This window comes from Rhinolophus sinicus, linkage group LG05 (genome assembly GCF_036562045.2).
Source record: "Rhinolophus sinicus isolate RSC01 linkage group LG05, ASM3656204v1, whole genome shotgun sequence".
NCBI lineage: Eukaryota > Metazoa > Chordata > Mammalia > Chiroptera > Rhinolophidae > Rhinolophus > Rhinolophus sinicus.
Genome location: NC_133755.1, coordinates 116,470,594 through 116,490,642, shown reverse-complemented (window position 1 = coordinate 116,490,642; position 20,049 = coordinate 116,470,594). Strand labels below are relative to the sequence as shown.

General features: G+C 34.6%; 1 protein-coding gene across 5 annotated transcripts in view; it reads right to left on the bottom strand.

Moving 5' to 3' along the window:
• BCKDHB (branched chain keto acid dehydrogenase E1 subunit beta) overlaps positions 1–20,049 on the bottom strand; it is a 218,947-nt gene that overhangs the window by 129,453 nt on the left and 69,445 nt on the right. For 4 of the 5 annotated variants that reach the window (XM_019729566.2, XM_074333225.1, XM_019729567.2 and 1 more), the window contains exons 7-8: positions 14,651–14,748; positions 12,693–12,803 (exon numbers count right to left, since the gene is read on the bottom strand). In XM_019729566.2, the coding sequence (XP_019585125.1) occupies positions 12,693–12,803; positions 14,651–14,748 (209 nt within the window). Of the gene's footprint in view, positions 1–11,871; positions 12,096–12,692; positions 12,804–14,650; positions 14,749–20,049 lie in introns of those variants that run through there. The other variant, XM_019729568.2, reaches the window with a different exon arrangement.

The window sequence follows — 20,049 nt, the reverse complement described above, 5'->3', positions numbered from 1 at the left end:
ACCGTTTGAAAAAAAAGATAAAGCTAGTAAAAAAAAGAAAAAGTTTAAAGACACAAGGTATTTTTACCAGAAATATGAAAGAGAACTCCTGTATAAAATATGAAAGGTAAAGGGATAACTTCTTATACTACCTGTATTATTTTATTACATTATTTAATATTGAGATATTATTATATATTCCAAAATGCTAAAGCCTAGTTTTGCTTTATTTCACACAATCTTTGATGTCAAAGAGACAGTTTAGGCTATCCTCCTCATTCTTTTTCTAACATCTCTGCCAGATGATCAAGCTTTTCCCGTTAATGAGGATCTCATGAACCACAAAAGGCAACTTACTTCATTTTTTGACAGTTCTACCCAATTTAAAGTCCCTTTACAGATAAAGCTGATATGCAGTCTTTTTCCTTTGACATAAAATCTCTTCCCTGCAACTGCCACCAAGCATTTCCAAATATTGTACTCAGGAGTTTCATATCATAAATCTGTTTTAATATCTACAAGGCAATTCTTAAAGCAACTTTAAAAACTAAAAATAAATCAAGAGGTTAATTTCTTCTACATGATAACCAATAACCAGATCTTTTTGTCCTTGCAATGACCATTGTTTAGCTGTCAGTCAGGGGTCCATATTAACCACATGCAGGTATCTCGCCAGTGATGGTTGTTTCACTATGTCTTTATTGGCTTTAGGATAGAGGATCCATTATAACTGCCAGTTGAGTGACATGTTTTTCTTGATTTACTGTCCAGAGATAACATTAATTTTGCTGCCCAATAATGATTTATGACTGTCATCTAAAATTTGGTAAACTCTATTGGAAGGATTTATTATTTTACAAAGCTAACTTTCCCTTCTTTCCCATCTCCAATTCTGAATTCTGGTTATTGGCAATAGAAATATAAAAGATATTCAGGCTTTAAGTGCCAAATCTATTCACTCAAAAACACTAACCCCTGCAGAAAATTTCTGATGCCTTTCTCAGTAAGCCAGAAATCAATATAATGAAGTTGATACTTTCCATTTTCTACTTAACAATTCAATCAGTTCAAGATTGGGCTTAAATATTACCTTCATGTTTGTTATCGTTGCTGTCATTCCACATTGTTCAGTGGTTCTAGCCAAATGAGAAAAAAAAAAAAAAAAGATACATAGTAGAAGAGATAAAATTACTTGCAGAGTAAGATTACCAACCTAGAAATCTAAAAAAAAAAATCAACTAAGAAATTATTAAAATTAATAAGATTTTGGTGAAATGACAATACAGAGACTGAAATACACAAATTATGCTTCCTGATAAAAACTGAAAAAAAACATAATAGAGAAGCTTTCCAACTCAAGATGATGAACTGAATCTATTGCTTTTGTCTCCCCTGCTCTCCCAAGACAGGAAATGAATACAAAAGGGAAAAAACGTAGAACAGCCAAAACAACAAAGTTGGGAAGAGATAGTGATTATTAGACAAAAGAGACTGAAACACGTCTCTTGCGGATATGTGAGGAAAATGTAGACTCAGTAGAGGAAGCTAAAGCCTCGACACAGAAGGGGGGGTGCGGTCGGGTGGGAGACGGGGGTGCCCAGGGAAAGAAACAAATCTCCCCAGAGACCCCAGATGCACTCATCTGCAGGTCTAGAAAGTGGATGTAAGAATTGGGAATGAAAAAAAGGAAATTAAAGAAAGTGGTTGGATTAATTGCCTCACTTCCCCCAATGAAACACATCTATCCAACCCTGACCCCAGAGACAACCCAGGCATAGAAGCTAGTAGCTCATAAAACCATTCAAACTTCCTACAATGATAGGCCTGTTCCATGAGGGTTGATGTCTAAGAGGCAAGCCTAGCTTATCTACACACTTAGGGGCACCCCCTCCTGCCTAAGGACAGACCTCTCATTCCCTCGCCCTAAAGCAAAGTCTCACCCACAAGCACAGAACTATTCAACTTTTCCCATAGAAGAGATGCCTGCTGCTGAGGAACGAGACCTACAGGAAAACTGCACAGTCAGCTATCCTGAATAATCAACAAAAAGAAAAAATATTACAAAAGGAATGACCTATTGAAGAAACAGATAATTTATAGAACAGAACTTTAAAAACTATTGTATTATTTTATAATATATATAATTTATATTATGTTAGCATAATATACTGCAAAACCAGGGTGTTATACTAATAGAAAAGGCAAGAAAATATTACTGATTATAGCACAAATGCCACAATGTTAAATGGTTTTAAGTGGTCTGCCTAACCCATTTTTTCCGTAAACCCTGTTATTTTTTGTATTTGTGTAGAATCTGGGACTTTGCAGAAATGAATAAATTGTGCTATCGCCAAAATACCTGTACGGTGGATTACTCAGAGAAACGGAAGTAGCTATCAGAAGACCAAAACAGAGATACGGTTAAAAGTGGCTGTGTTTAGGGAGTGAGCCTAGGGACAGGGACAGAAAAGGTTGCTTTGCTTCATAAGCTCTGCAAACTATATGTGTTGTTGACATGTTTTTTTTAAATCTCTTTTACTGCCACACATGGAAAAGGAAAAAGATAAGGGGTGGGGAGAGGAAAACCTCTAATAATAATACTATTCACAATATCAATATAAAGATACAAAAAATATTGAAAACTAAACCTAAGATGTAGAACAGCTTTGTAAGAAACTACATAATTTAATTAAAGATATAAAAGAAAATGTAAACAGTAGAGAGAAAACCCAAGTTCTTGGAAGAAAAAGCAATAAAAAAGGGTGACAGGGATTGTATGTGTTTGGGTTGATTATCCATGACTCCTAAGAGTGGCTTAAATTTTGGAGTAGATAAATTAGAGGTAAATGGTGTATTTCTTAATTTTGTTTTTTAAAAACCTTTGTAGACCCATTTCAATACACTTTTAAGTTAAATTATAACAGCTAGATACTGCAAAAACCAGGGTGTTGTAATAGAAACGGCAAGAAAATATTACTGATTATAGCATAAACGCTACAATTTTGTAAATGTAAGTACCAGTTTTATGGGAAAGTAAGTTAAATGATCATCAAAGTGAGGAACAGAAAGTCAACAAATGTAGATTTCTTGCATTACACCTAAAATGTTACACTAAGAACACAATGTACCTATGATCTTTTTTCACTGTGAAATGAGGTAATGGGTTCCTTTCTTTTCACTGCTGTTCCTAATAGCAAAAGCAAATAGTTTAAACAAAATGAAAATCTTGAGTGAAACTCAAATAATATGTGTACAAGGGGGGACATGAAAAAGAATTAGAAATAGAAAAACATAATTATATAACTTAATCTTGCTTGCTCCAGTTCCATGCAGAAGGAAAAAAAATATAATGCCAAATGAAATGAACTATGGTAGTATGATTTACAAAGTGTATACAGTATTTAAGAATATCATATTTTTTAAAGTGTTACACAGGTGGGCAAATGTGCAAGAAATAAATGCTATAAAATATGTTCCAAGCTCAAATTGAGAAGAATTTCATCAGCAAAACTCAAAAGAATTTTTAAAGCATAAAGTTAGTTAACTGTAAAATAACTATTCTAACATGAGGCCCTGCTGTACAATGAAAATATCAGAGTTCAAAAATTTAAGATCTGAGACTAAACTGCAGTTCTGCCATTTATTAGCTGGGAAACTGAAGGAAGTTCTTAATCTTTCTGAGACTCAGTTTCCTCATCTTTACAATGGAAGTAATAATTCTGAGCATGAAGGACAACAAAAAGGATTAAATCTGTCATAACATACACAGTTATGACAGAAAGCCAAGCACAAAACAAACTAAAAAGTACTGTCCCTCCCTGTAAATACATTTCTATTGCCAACATCTTTTACACTTACAATGTCCAGTTACATTCAAATCACATCATAAATCACAGTTATTTTATCACATCTGAAAAATGTTTACAAATTCTGTTCAAACTCTGCTTGAGATGCAGCTTCTCAATAAAAGCAACAAAGTAATAAAAAAGCAAAGTTTCTGGAAACCAGCGATCTGTGTGGAGCCCAGCTCTGTGAGCTGTGTGACGTGGAGCAAGTTACACTACCTTCTCTAACCTCAGTTTTCTCACCTAGAAAACAATGACAAGGATGTCTAATTAAAAGAACAGGTGGGAATACTAAAGGAGATACGCGTAAAACATGTCATTTTAACTTTTATCATTTTACCAGCCCATACGAAGCTTTTGTTATGTAAAAAAAAAAATTAGCAAAATTAGAACAGAACCCACTGTTTTAATGTTCTTTAAAACATATCAAAAACATAAATCATACCAAAAATAGACTAGGTGGCAGGTGTGATACTCTCAGTATATTTTTTTCCTATGGGAATTATCAGTTTATCCTTTAATTTCTTTCAGAGAAAAACAAATTATTACATATTACACAATATTTTTTAAATACAATAAGATCATTCAAAAAACATTTATGAGTATCTTCCATTTATTAGACATCTTCAAGACTCTTAGGGATACGGCAATAAACGAAATACACACGCAACTCAGAGGAATTGGCCAAGGACCACCATGCAGGGCGATAAATATAGTAGTCACATCCCAAATACACCACCCAAGAATCTAGAACTTGTTCCAACTAGTACAACAACTAACTAGTTGTGGCCATAACAAAGACAACCCTCTGGGAACAATGACTGGGCAAAGGTGAAACCAAGTTCCAAATTGTTGGCCTTTCTAGTTTGGAACAGAACAATTGTTCTTATCAGATTGGATGACCTTGCCCTACCTCATGCTATCTGCAAATTCAACCAGCATCCAAAAGAATTCCAAACTAAAAATGAGACTTATTTTCATTGCTACAAAAAAAAAATTAATTTTACACTGGATAATATTAAGTCTAAAAAGATTTTTGTAATCATTTCTTAAATAGGATTTTGATGTTAGAAGATTGTTATAATCATAAATGAAATACAATTTTTAATATGTAATTAAAATTATTTATAGTCTACCATTAGAAAAATAAACTAGTCTCAATGATTAAACACATGTTAAATCAGTAATAATTTTAAGACCAAATATCCTTGTGTTACCAAAGAGACATAATTTTTATTTGGCCATATTCTTAGATTACATGCTTTTATTAAAAGCTGAGAGAAAAAAGAGCAGAGAGAAGATTCCTAATTTGTTTTCAGTCCAATAGATCATCAGTTATTCTGATATATACATTAAAGAAAACATTTGAGTTACATTGCAATATATGCTCTAGAATAAAAGTAATTTCATGTTATTTATTCAGCACTGTAACTTAAAATATGTTTAATTTACAATGACACAGCCAGGCCCCACGATGGAAACCTGGTAATGTTAACCACGAAACCTGGCTTAAGAGAGGCCTCTAGTGGTCATCCGTAGGTACTATCTCCCCTTCCCACCACCAACCTCCACCCTCTGGTAAAATAAAGCTCGTGTTCTCCTTCTCTCCCCTCTCCCTCATAAATTAAAAGCCTCAAGCAAAATAGTATTCTATCACTGAATTATTCAATTAAGTCCAAGAAATCAACAAAAACATGTATATAACCGGTATTACTAACCCATTATGGATTCTCTAAAAATCAATTCTCCAACATCCCCCATAAAACCAATTTAGAGACATTCAGTAAAATACAGACCTTAAACATTACCTTGCTGGTGTTAGCAATCTTAATAAAAATAAAATCTATGATAGTCTAAAAAAAAAAAAAAACTATGAAAATAAAAAACAAACTAAATGTCTACAAAATTAGAATTAAAGTTATAAAATATAACACATATTTTTAGGTTATTCTTCAGTGGTACTCGGGGTCTTCTAAATATGTTTTGCACTACTCATATTCACACAGACTTAACACTAATTAATACCAGGTGCAAATGCCAAGACTAAGCAAACTTGGTTCTTTATACATAAATTACCCACATTCATGACCAAGGTGTAACTCCTTTCCAGTTGTACTCCTACAATACCCCTTTCCTTTTTTCATTGACGGCTTCTCTGCTCCCAGAACCACCCCACACCCACCCCACCAGTCTTAGATACTGCCTTCCTTACCTTTACGCAGGGTCCCACAGAAGTCTTTTGAAGCAAGATTGGAAATAGCCCAGGTGGAAGGGTAGGAGGAAAGGCTGTTAAATCTAGAAACACTGAGTACTGGCTCCCAACTATCGTCACTCCCTCATGTCGCAGATGAATTACTCCCTGCTTCGGTCCCACACTGCAGTATTGCTGAGGCCTTGCCCTGCTCCAGTGATAGCCCAGCCCCAAACTACTCTAAGAGCACACACACCTCAATATGTAGCCAAAGAACAACCATTTGCATCTATGGGCACATCATCTTTTGCTACCTAATTGAGGTTTATAGAGAAAGGCAGCAAGGGAGAGAGAAGATTGGAGGGAGTAAAGATCCTTTCTATACCATTTCCTTTGTTAAAAATTAAAAAAAAAAAAAACGAAAAAACACACCAAGTACTTCAGAAAAAGTAGATTACTTGAGGGCTGGGGGACTCTGAGACAATATCTTGTACCACAGTGTGCTTGAACAGATAAAAACCCTGATCAGAAGTACTATATAATAGCTGTAATAGATGTAAAAGTCACAGGTTACCCCACCCCCCTCCAGACCAGCAGGAAGGCCAAAGGTAACAGGCCCAGGCTGATCTATTCCTTCTGAATTCCATGACAATGACCCACCTGCAATGCAGACAAGGAAATGAGAGGAGAAACGTTCCAAAAGCCCCAAATTGATATCATAAGGTTTGAAGGGTAAAGCATGTGTTCTTGATTCATGAGAAAACATAACAGACCTTCCTTGGCCAATGTACATGTCTCAGTTATAAAATATGGTTGTCCGGATTCCCAGCACAGTTGGTGATAATGTGACAGTAGAAAATAAGATAAAATTTAAATTTAAAGAGGCTTAAAACCACACAAAAAATGCATAGTAATGTACCAATGACGTAAGTAAACAGCCATATACCCTGATAAATGTAATTAATACAGTATATTAATCGATGTTTATTTGGGTTATTTTTAAGATAAAATTATATACATTATATTTCCCTTGAGAAAATATAAGTGAAAACGTAAATACTGATATCCAAAAGGTTAAGAAGTTTTAAAAGCTGTTATACAGAATAGTAACTACTCTCATCTTCGAAGAAAATGTCATTATCATAAGAACCCATTTCACAAAAATTATAGACATCTGAGGTTTACTGTAGTCAATTTCACTTTGCTTTTTAGAATAAATTGGCCCAATTCTAATAAGAATTCAAATGAATTTTTATATACTATTATGAAAAAGGAAAAACTGTTCAAGAAAAATAAAAACACAAGGTCAAACTAAAAAGACTTTTAAATAAATGTGTCAACTTGGAATAAATTCCAAGTTGGATTTACTCATAGAGTAATATTCTACAGTTACTTTTTAAACCTTTATATAAGCACCAAGAATAAGAAAAAGGACCACATCCTCATCAATTCTTGGTATTTGGGGTATTTTTCATTTAAGCCACAATGATGTCTTTAGTAGTATCACACTGTGGTTTTAATTTACATGTCCTGATAGCCAAAGAAATGGAGCATTTTTTTCATATTTTTATTGGTCATTTGGATATCTTCCTTTGTGAAGTGTCTTTTCAAAACTTTTGCCAATAATTCTATTGGGGTGTCCTTTCTCTTTAATTGTATTTTATATTTCTGAATATAAATTTTGATGAATTTCCCCAAATTTGTGGATTGTCTATTTACTTTTATTGGGGCTTCTTGATGAAAAATTTTAATTTTAATGAATTTCAATTTTATCAGCCTATTTTAAATGTGTTTCCAGGGTTTTGTTTGTTCTATGTAAAAAAATCTTTGCTGCCCAAGATCATAGAGATATTCACCTATGCTATTCCCAAGAGCTTTGTCATTTCTTTTTCTTTGACAATTAGAATTGGAATTCCATCTGGAATTGACATTTATGTGATACTTTCTATGGTACCCAACCAAACCAGCATCATTTATTGAAAACACCTCTTCCTCTCTGAACTACTGTCACCTTTGTCCTGAATCAGAAGACCAACAATCTGTTTCTGGACTCCTTTTTCTGTTCCATTGGTCTATTTTTCTATCTTTACACCAGTACAGTGTTGTAATTACTACAGCCTTATAACAGATCTTAACATTTGATAATTAAATCCTCCAGCTTTATTCTTCAAAATTGCCATGGCTATTCTTGGCCGTACAATCGATTACCATGATATGTGCTTCAGTTAGTTTGGATATTCTTTAATTTCTCTGAATAATATTTTGTGATTTTCTGCACTCAGTTCTTATACATGCATCAAGTTTTTCCCTAGATATTTGATTTGTCAATGCTTTTTCAAATGTTATCAATTTCTTAAATTCATTTTCTATTTGTCTTTTGCTGGTATATAAAAACATAAAAGACTATTATATATTGACCTTGTTTCCAGGGACCTTGGTAAATTCGCTTTTAGTGAAAGCTTTCTGGTCATCAATTCTTTCAACTTCTACTTGCCTAAACTATTTTCTATTTTAGCTTAATTTTAAAAAGACATTTTCATTGGGTATAGAATTCTAGGTTGGTATCTTCAGCAATTTAAGATGTCATTCCATTGTGTACAGGGGTGTTGTTTTCTTTGAATATATCCTTCTTAGAGGTTCACAAATCCTCTTGAATACATGGGTGGGTGTTTCAAAACTTTCATGAGGAATAGAAATTTAGATATTGTTTCTGACCAATTCATTCTCTCTTCTTCTAAAAATCAGATTCTGTATAGGACAGGTCTTTTGACCAGACGTTTTTATCTGTTTTAGTCTACTTTTTTTTTCCCCTGTGTGCTTCAGTTGGACATTTTCTGTTAACTTGTCTTCTAGTTCATAAGTACTATCACGTATTGAGTCCAATATGTTTGTAAACACATCCACTGAGTTCTTGTTGTCAAATTTTTTTTTGGTTCTATAATGTTTATTTGATACAAACACACACACCAATTCTCTAAGGCAATTCACTTTCTTAGCTCTTTTATTCCTTTTTTTCTATGTTCCTAAACATAATAATCATAAAGTCTTTGTCTGTTACCAATATCTGGATCATTTGTGCTTCCGCTTTCTATTATTTATGTTTTCTCTTGGTTTTTGATCAAATGATCCTGCCTCTTCATGTATTTGGTAATGTTTTATTGACTGTTAGTTCATAGAAATTCCAGATGATGGGAGGAATGACTCCTTGTTCTGTTGGGCAGATATAGCAGAAGGTAAATTACATTAACTCAAAAGGAACTGTAAGAGATGGAGACTATATTGCAGGTTTGGGAAGATTTGATCTACTTCTGGTTTGCCTCTAATCATAAGACCTGACTCCATAGCTTCAATTGAGAGTATGACTGGTCTTTTTCACCTCTGCCTCAAGTGATGGCTTAGCTTATCAGGCATTTTCTGCTTAGCTCCTGCCATACACATCTTAAGAATTTGGCAAATACTTTAAAAGAGAGACCGATTATGTGTTTAAGACCTCTCAAATTTCCAATTCTGTCATTACAGCCCCATGAAACATGGATTCTATACACTATGGATTCTTAGCTTCTAGTTGAGACTAAATTGGAAGCCTCCCATCCCCAAGCAAAAAGCAGCCCAAGCTCATCAGTGTCAAATTACCACTCATCTCAGGGCTTTCAATTCTCATTGCTGATGTTCTGAAGCCACTGTACTCCACCCACAACCCCAGACCCCCACGTAGGTCTCTGTCTCCTAAGAACCTCAAAACATAAGAATTTCTACTCTGGTATTCAGAAGCTTCTGGAGCTTCGATCTCAGGTTCAGAATTGAAACTCCCCTGAGCAGCATTTAAAAAAAAAAAGAAAGAAAGAAAAAGCTGCTTTCTCTGTCCCTGAGTAACTTTTTAGGCTTTTAACTTCCAAACAATGCTTCAAAGCAAAATGCATGACTATGTTTTAAAAACATAGTTAAACTCAGATTAAATTAACAATTTCTCAACTGTCCTAGAATCATTTTACTATGCATAGTATGTATATGTTCAATAAATGATTTTTGCCTTAGTAAGGTTTTCTTGAGTAGATGTCCTAAAAGATGCATTTTGGTGTTGAGTTTAACATATAAGCAATAAAGCTGAGATATAATTTTGTCATAAAGACAAAAAAAACAACCGATAAAACACAACACTAACTGAAAAAGATAATAAACAAGTTTTGATTACTACAGAATTCATAAAGATGAAGAATAAAAGCTTAGCTATAGTTAAAGAAAAAGTATATCATTTTTAATACGAGTGTTTGGTTGTAGGGCTCTCTTCTTTAAAATCATCTCTAAATTCTAGAAAAGATGCTAAGTATCAAAAACTTTTCTCTTTTGATACATGAAAAGAAAACAGGAGATACACCATGATCGGAAATGAAGAGAGTCACAAATAGACCCAAAGTAATCAAGATATGATTAGCTGGCTTTTCACTGGTAGAACTGGAGGGTCAACAACCAGAAAAATGACATGATAAAAACATCCCAACACAAAACTAAAATAATGATGCTAACAAGCCAGAAATTTGCTGCATCACTTTCTCAGTCAGTAGAGGTCTCTTAATCTCCTCTTTCATGTTCTCCAGTAATATAGAGTCCTACAGAAACAGGATCTATATTCCAGAATCATACAAAAATGCAACCAGTAGATTTAATAATGGGGGGAAGGGGCTCTACCCAAGCAAATTTATATAGTAGATACAAATATAAAGAATTTTCTCCTTTTTTCTTTCTCCACCTCTTCTCACTTTGCTTTCATGGTCATCAACTTGAAGTGTTATTATATTTGTGCTTTACCGTAAGCTGCTACAAATTCTTTTTGGATGTATAAAGTACATAAATATGTAAATAAGGTTCTAAAAATATTTGTCCTGACCATATATCGGTACACCCCACTCACCATGACAAAACATCATCTCTCCATGCAGTAGTACCAGTCACATTATAAACTACAAAATGAATGGGGGATACGTGTTGCAAATAAGAAGCCTTTGGCAAAGGGTATCAACTCCAGTTTAACCATAAATTGGGACATTTGGCTATTTGAAAGAAACCCAGTGTCTGACTTTGTTTGAAAATGCCTGCAAAACGAATTATTTTCAGGCAGTTAGGAATAAATGATCCTAAAATACTGCTCTTAATTATAGAAATTACAAATACAAGGACTTAGAATATTGTTGAAACTATTTGTAACCATGTCAAATGTTTAGATTATGTCAAGTGAGTCTATAGAACATTTACTGTAACAAATCTTAAATCTTCCACTAAATTATAAGATAATCTTCACCTAAAAACACTCTGCTACACATTTAGAGCAGTAATAACTGCAGATTAGCTTCATATAAGTAAGCTAAGAAACAGCCTGTAAAGCTATGAGAATGCTAAAACTCTTAAAAATAGTAAATGTAAAATACCTAAGGTCTTTGGACTCATTTGCTACAGCAATAAATCAAGAAAAAAATAACAGATGTCCTGTTACCTAAACTTTAGTAGATAAAATAATCACCAAAAAAAGAGCTTAACCTTACTTATATACCAATATGAGAGTAGATGTACTTTATCTATAATAGACATTAATATGAAAGATATCGGTTAATGCCCAGTAAATAAGAACTATATTCTTCTTTTTTTTTAATTAAAGTTTATTGGGGTGACAATTGTTAGTAAAGTTACATAGATTTCAGGTGTACAATTCTGTAATATAGCATCAATATATCACATTGTGTGTTCACCACCCAGAGTCAGTTCTCCTTCCATCACCATATATTTGATCCCCTTTACCTTCATCTCCCACCCCCACCCCCCTTACCCTCTGGTAACCACTAAACTATAGTCTGTGTCTATGAGTTTTTGTTTCTTCAGTTGTTTGTCTTGTTCTTTTGTTGTTTTCAGTTTTGTATACCACATATCAGTGAAAACATATGGTTCTCTACTTTTTCTGTTTGACTTATTTCACTTAGCATTATAATCTCAAAATCCATCCATGTCGTCGCAAATGGTACTATTTCATCTTTTCTTATGGCCGAATAGTATTCCATAAACTATATTCTTGAGAGGGGGCTATGTGAATCCTATTAATAGTAAGGAAAAATATCAATCTAATAAGGCTAAAATTAATAGGAAAACTTATAAAACTATAAATCAGAAACTTAGAAACTTAGAAAACTACAGAATCCCACAACATAATAGTTAAACTATGATCCGCAGTATAAAGGCTAAAGTATTTGTTGTTGTTGTTGTTTTAATAATCCATCTCTTTCGGAGAAAAACAAATGAAATTTCAGCCAAACCATTTATCTGACTATATTAAATCTAGCTTATCAAACCATAATAAATCAGAAGTTAAAAACACAGATGGACTCCTTGTGTTTATTTGCACCACTCCATTATTCATACAACTCAACCCAAGCTGGCCATGTGAAGGACACAGTTTTATAATATACTAACCACAGAGAACTATGGGAAGAACAAAACACAAAGTGATTTGTTTGCTTGAGCATTAAGCTTATTATATAGTATAAATTTCTTTCATAGTATAAATCTAAAAATTTTAAATCAGTAAAAAATGCCCACAAAGCTCAAAATTTCAAAACAATTCTTTGCAAATATCCAACAAATTTCACCCAAGATTTTAAAGAAATGACACTCTATCAATACTATATCCATACCTTGCAAACTGTATCCACATCCCAAGGTAGTATAGTCCTCAGATCAATGACTTCACAAGACACTCCAAGCTTTTCATTAGCCATGGAAGCCACTTCTCGGATCACGTGAACCTGAAATGAAGGGAAAGATATGCAGAGAATGACAATGGAGATACAGGTCTAAAACATTAGTTGAATTCTGACATTATTAATACAGGTAGTATTTAAAGTCAGAGGAATTGATCTTCACAGAGAATTAATAAATTTGTTTTAGACGTGTTGAACCCCATATTCCACCAAAATAATCACATATAGATGTCCAGAAAACAGTTGGAAGGAGATTCTTAGAAAAAGTGAGAACAGTCATACTGATTCCAAAGATATCAGCACACAGAGGTAAATAATGTCACAAGAGTAGGTGGAGTTTCTAGGAAAAGCACATAGAGGGAAAAACTACAGGGCAGTAATCATGAAACTCTGTAGATGACCAACACTAAAGAGGAAACCAGATGAAGAGAACCTCACTAGAAACGAAGGAAGGAAGGAAGGAAGAAAGAAAAGGATGGAGGAGAAGAGTTAAAAAAAAAACAACAGAAAGAAAATCAGGCGACAACATATTCCAGAAACTAAAGAAGAGTTTTATAGAGCGCGTAGCCAGTGTTATAAACCACAGCAATATGGCATAGGGTTGGATTTAACAATCAGAAGGTTAGTGATATTAGCAGAAATAGTTTTAGTGAATTACTGGAAATAAGAATTTATGATACAAGTTCATAAGGAAGTTAAGGAATTAAATATTGGAGGTAGGAATTGTTCAAGTCTAGTGATAAAAGAAAGGAGAGAGATACACTGGTTATTTAAGAGAAAAGTAGGGTGGAAAAGAGACATACTCCTTTTCAATAAAAGGGACATGGGAAGAAGAAACTGAAGATGCAGGAGAGAGAGGGACTAATTGATTTATCACAGTCCTGGAGAAAGTAAATGAAACATAATCTGAAATATATTTGGAGAGGTAGGTAGCTATGATAACCAGACATCTCTCCTTTGAAGACAAAGAAAACAGGAAATGAGTTGAAGAAATGATAGGTATAAAGGAAAAATGGGTTATGGAAGTTAGTATCTAATACACTCTAACTTCCCTATTAAAAAGAGAGATAGGGCAGCCAATTAGCTCAGTTGGTTAGCAATCAAGCTAGTAACCCCCAAAACAGAGGCAAAGACACACGCTGAGCGTGACAGAGATATGAATAAAACGGTTTCCCCACTAGAGGTGAGAAACCACGAGGACTGTAGCTCTCCAAGCCAAAAATCAAGTGGAGAGGAGAGAAGGAGGTTGTGGTATTGCAAATGATTTGCATTATCTTCTATTATAATACAGCATATTCAATTTTCTTAAATAAGCATTTCCTTTAGACAGGAAGAAAAAAAAAAAACCAGAACTGAACACTTCTTTAAAAGAAGAGAAAGAAGTGTAAGAGCAGTCTATGGCCAGAGAAAGAGTCCTGAGCTTAAATGCTTGGAGATACAGCAATGCTTGGAGACAAATGCTGGGGAAAGTGGAAGTAGATCGGTAGTGAGCTTTACTGGAAAAGAGAAAGGTATGGCATTCTGAGGCTGGACCACTGGATGGGTGCACCTGGTCAGCAAAGTAATCACAAAAGATGGCAGCAGATGAGATAAAAAAGAAAATACCAAGTCAAGTGCAGCAACAAGTAGTAAGGATATGTAAAATGTGCTTCAAAATAAACCGTTTTTAATGAATACATTTTTGTAAACTCAACATATTTTTAATGGCTTCACCATTTGCATACATATTTTTATGACTCAATAAGTAAAAATCGGTACCAGATATAGACGTAGTACCAAACAAGACTTAAATTTAAGGAAAACATCATTTTTCATTCTTCACAGTACCAGGATTAAAAATAAGAGCTTCCAAGGACAACCTGAATATTACCAGGTGGTATAAGGATACTGACCTGAGTACCCCAGGCAACCAGAGTAACGTCACTCCCTTCCTGTATGACCTCAGCCTGCGACAGGGGGATGTTGTATGGTTCTACAGGAACCTGTTCCACTGAACACAAAACAGGGGGGGAAATGAAAGGTTAATTATTTTCTCTCATGTAACATTTGTGCATAAAATAAGAACCTCATTGTGGCAAAGCTTCATTTATTCTTCCCCTAAATTTCAAGTTATTTATAACAGAAATAGCATTTACTATACAGCTTAACGACCACTCCACAGAAGACAAAGGACAATATAAATGTATAAAATATATCAGCTATCATGGTACAGAGAACCGACTTTAAAAACTAAGACAATAAAATATGGGCTTTAGTCAATAATAATGTATCAATATTGGTTCATTAATTGTAACAAATGTATCAGGCTAATAAGATGTTAATAACAGGGGAAGCTGCTGTGGGGTATATGGGAACTCTCTGTACTACCTACACACATTATCTGTAAATCTAAAATTATTCTAAATAATAAAGTTTTAAAAGTTTAATACATCTACTAAAACTTTATTGGACTGAATTAAGTTCCCAGACAAGTTTTCTATCAAGGAGCAAGTTTATGAGGGTTTGCAGGGTGAGGGGGATTGTAGGGTCAAATACTTAAGTATATATTTGGACTTTGCATTTATGCATACTTTGTCAACCACAGCAGCTGAACAAACCTGAATTTTCAAAGCTGAATCCTGCAGAACTCAAAGAGATAAACTGAGTAAGCTCTACCAGGCCAAAAGGAAGAAAAAACCAATAGTATCCCAGAAAAAACCAATTAATGATTTATCTGCCCAAAGAAGTACAAGCAATATAGAGTTGATTAAATTTTAAGAGGAAATCATAAGGCGAATTTTTAGATGAGATTGAGTAGGATGGAAGTTGATGGAATTGTCCGGTTATGCTGGGAAGCCTTCATGAATTCCTATACGAGAACATTAGAGTAGAACTGGTGGGGAAAAAAATGTTGTTGTTCCTTTTGTTCATTTTCCACATGGTCTTCTTATCATTGTTATGTATGTGCGTGTGTGTATCAATGTGTGTGTGTGTGTATACTTTTTTTTTTTAATTCAAAGAGCACAGAAGAGTACAATAAAAAGTTCCATCTGCTCCCCAGTCAGCCCTTCCAATTCCACTGGCCGGAAGTAATCAATGCTAACAATTTCCTGGATGTCTGCAGTAGACAGCTCTCATTCTTTCTGGTATACAGATTTCTTAATCCTCTTCCTACATTTGGGAAATGCCCCACCTTATGAGTTAAGGCCCTGTGTCCACTACAAAAGTGATGTCCACAAATTCACTTTCCCAGCTTCCCTTGCAGCTAGGGCACAAAACATGGGCTCTGCCAATCAAATGCACACATGCTAGACTGAATTGGAAGCTCATGACACAAAAGAGCAGCAAATGTCCAGAATTTATTCCAGAGCACTGGTAACAGCAGAGGCAGATCCAGCATCCAGGCTGTGTTATCAGTGATTCAGACTGCAGGTTCATGTCCACTGAGCTCCTGGGGAATCTTGGCAGAACCAGTTATGCAGTGGAATTTTGGGCACTACTGCTAGATATATGGCCTTTAAGCCTACTTCTTAGACACCACGGAGATCTGTGAACCATTTATTATCTTTCAATAAATCTTTTCTGCTTATATTGGACAGGCTTGATCTCACCTGCTTGAAAATTAAGAACACTTAGGGGCGGCCAGATGGCTCAGTTGGTTAGAGTACGAGCTCTCAACAACAAGGGTGCCGGTTCAATTCCTGCATGGGATGGTGGGCTGCGCCCCCTGCAACTAAGATTGAAAACAGCAACTGGACGTGGAGCTGAGCTTTGCCCTCCACAGCTAGATTAAAGGACAACAACTTGGAGCTGATGGGCCCTGGAGAAACACACTGTTCCCCAATATTCTCCAATAAAAATAATATATATATATATTTTTTAAATAAAAAGAAAATTAAGAACCCTGATTGATACAGCATCTTTTCAGATATTTACAATATACAAATATGCATATGCATAGACATATGTAATGTTTTTCTTTTCACAAATAGAATCACATTGTACACACTGTTAAGAACTGTTGTACAGTCTCCCTTTTTATCCCCCTACTTAGCAACATATCTGGTCCATGTTTTCATGTGAAGAATAGTTTTTGAATCATATTTATAAGTAAATATTATTAAATTTAATGGTGCTGTTATCAATGATGTGGGGGGAAATCGTATTCCTTGTATTTTTGTATATTTCCAATCCAATAACATTTCTATAACCAGTGCCACAGAGAGATGAAAATTTTTTTAAATCATCACTATGCTTAAATAAAATAAATAAAATGGTTAATCTATAAAACTATTTTTTGTGAGTAAATCTCAAAGCAGATGACAATTAAGCTAACAAACCTGAGAGATAAGCTGTGTTAGAAAACATAAGCATTTTTTAAAAGTTTTTGTGTAGCACACAATTATGTTGAGTCATATACTTTCACTATCTAAACCAGGGGTGGGCATCCTACACATGCAATTTTTTATAAACAATATTTTATTGGGACACGGCCACATCCATTCATTTACAACAGCAGAGCTGAGTAGCTGCAAGAGACAGCATGGCCTACAAACCTAGAATAATTACAATCTGTTCCTTTACAGAAAAAGTTTGCCAATCTTAATTCTAAACAGTGCTTTCAGAGGTTAATTTTGGCACATTTATTGATGGCTTAAATACAGTATCAGATGAACAGGTGGATGGATGGATCAATGAATGGATGGATGAATGGATGGATGGATCAATGGATGGACGGACGAAGGAACAGAAAGACAGGTATATTCAACTGGAGTAGAATATAGAGGGAAGCAACAACCTGGATAAAAGGAATGAGGAGGCTTCCCTACCAAGGAGGTGGTAAACTACACAGCAGTTCTCAGTTGCTAAACCAAAGTGTGGGTCAAGAACAACACTGATGAAATCTGACAAACATGCCAAAGGTAGCACATAGGTTCTTTGCCATCATCAAGTCTTTCCTGGCAGCAAGATCTGCATGCCAATAGACAAGGCTTGAAGCCAGTACACATTCTGTCTTCTGGTGAGTCAGTGGCCACCATTCAAGAGTCTTGTCTTTCTCGCCTTGTAAATCAGTTACCAGCTGGTGATTAGTAAATCCCTGGAACACAAAACTCTATGAGCTGGCACACCAAAAGAAATAGGTTGGCACCTTGGCCCACCTCCTTTGAAAAGTTGCCAGTCAGTGACTGACTTCTTCATTGTATTAAATTACGTAGAATAGTTAAGACCTCATTACTTTAACTATCAAAGAACAACATAGCTAACAAAGCTTAATTCTCCATCAAAAAAAACCATGCAGAGAATTAGATTCAAGAAGAGTCTTACAGAAAAAACAACCCAAAAATCTAAGATTTGCATACATTTAATCCTGTGAGGAGAATAAGAATACAACTTTAAATATTCTCACTTACTTAAACTTTCACATAGAGAGAATGCTATAATTCTCTGGTACTATTTATTTACATTAATTTGAAAAATATTTATTCCAAGAGAAGATATTATTTCAAATCAGCATTCTTGTGTTCCTACCTCATGGCTATGTGCTTTTGAAAGAGAGCAGGTAAGAGGAGATAGAGCATGACATTTCAGGAATGGAAGAGCTCCCTATACAGTCATATTACAGATTACTATTTTCATAGCAATGGGATTAATTGACCACTACATTTTACCACATGCTGATTACATTCTAATCTATGCACTAATGAGCAGTTCACAGAGAAAGCTTTCAGCATCAAATATATGTTGACCAAAATGTGGCTTGAAAAACAAGAAATTTTTCTAAGGCCAAAACAAAAAAGATGCAATTTTTTGCTCACTTATCAGACAGGATAGTTTTTAGTGGATATAGGTTTTAGTAAGTACCACATATATGCTTCCTCTGTAATTGCAAATGCATTTAAATTCATATTACATATATACTTACAGACTCATAACATATTAGTTCATGCTTGGTCTCATTTTATTTCCCATCCTCCTCCTTTTCTCCTTCTAATTTTCTTCTAATTTGCTGTATTGCTTAAGTCATCTTACACACATTTTTAAAATAAGCTCGAGTATAAAAGCATATATATTCTATTATATGCATTTATTCACTTTATATTTATTGCATAACCAATATATGCAGATATCATGCAAGATGCTACAATATGAAATTGAAAGAGGAAGCCCCCAACCTTGATAAGCACACACTCAAGTGGGAGGTACAAAGACGGCAAGAGATGATCAGCAATAAAAACATGATCTCGCAATGGGGATAAACTGCTCTGGGACAGGGGGAAGTAACAACCTGGTTTTAAAAGGTTGAGGAGGCTTCACCACCTAGGAGGACACAACTGACAGGGGTCTCAGAGACAAAAAGAAAATAAAAAGGGTACCCACGTAGAAAGAAAAGGTCCATACAAAGAAATGGTGGTGTGAAATTGTGTGTGTGTGTGTGTGTGTGTGTGTGTGTGTGTGTGTGTACACATCTACAAACACACATAAACACAGATTTACATGATGTTTCTGGTAAAAGTGAATACTGAAACCTTTAAATTATATTCCCAAGTCCCTAGAAAGAACTTTCCAATTCCTTCTGATTTCATATATTAATAACTCATGTAGAAAGCATCTGCAAGAGAACTCACTCTTAATGACGCAAGTTCCCCTGTGAGGCACAATATTACCATTACATAGATAATAGGGTCATTTCTCTGCACTGACACTCATCTACAGTAATGCTAGTTTCCTCACAAATGTGAAACTCAGTAGGGTTTTACTCATGTTGCATTATATATGATGCAGTGATAAAACATGAATGTTCTTTTTAAAAAGAAAGCGTATATTTCTAAAATATACAACACTTCATGCTGCCTCATTACTAATAGCACAAAGTCTCCATGCCTGAGAAAGCCCATCTTGTTTGTCAGAATTTACAGTGTAATGGGGAGACACATCCACCCAAGCAAAAGCCCAGTCCCAGCCCTGTCTCTGCATCACTTTATCTAATTAATTCGGTCATCTCTGATAAAGCATTATATTTCCTGTCTGCTCCACTATCCCACCTGTAAACTGTTGAAAGCAGCACGTGTCTATCTGCCACATCATAGGGACACAATGAAAACATACTAAGCTAATCACTGTAGACATCCTTTCCATTCTTAGAAGACAGCTTTACAACTTAAAATAATTCAATGATACAGTCATTAAGACTATAAAAGAAAGTTTTCATTGTAGGAACAGTTATTCTTACTCCTATTATTATTTGCTGAATAAAACTGATAGTTAACTGTAAACCAGTATCTCTACTATATTATAATTGTTATTTTTCTAA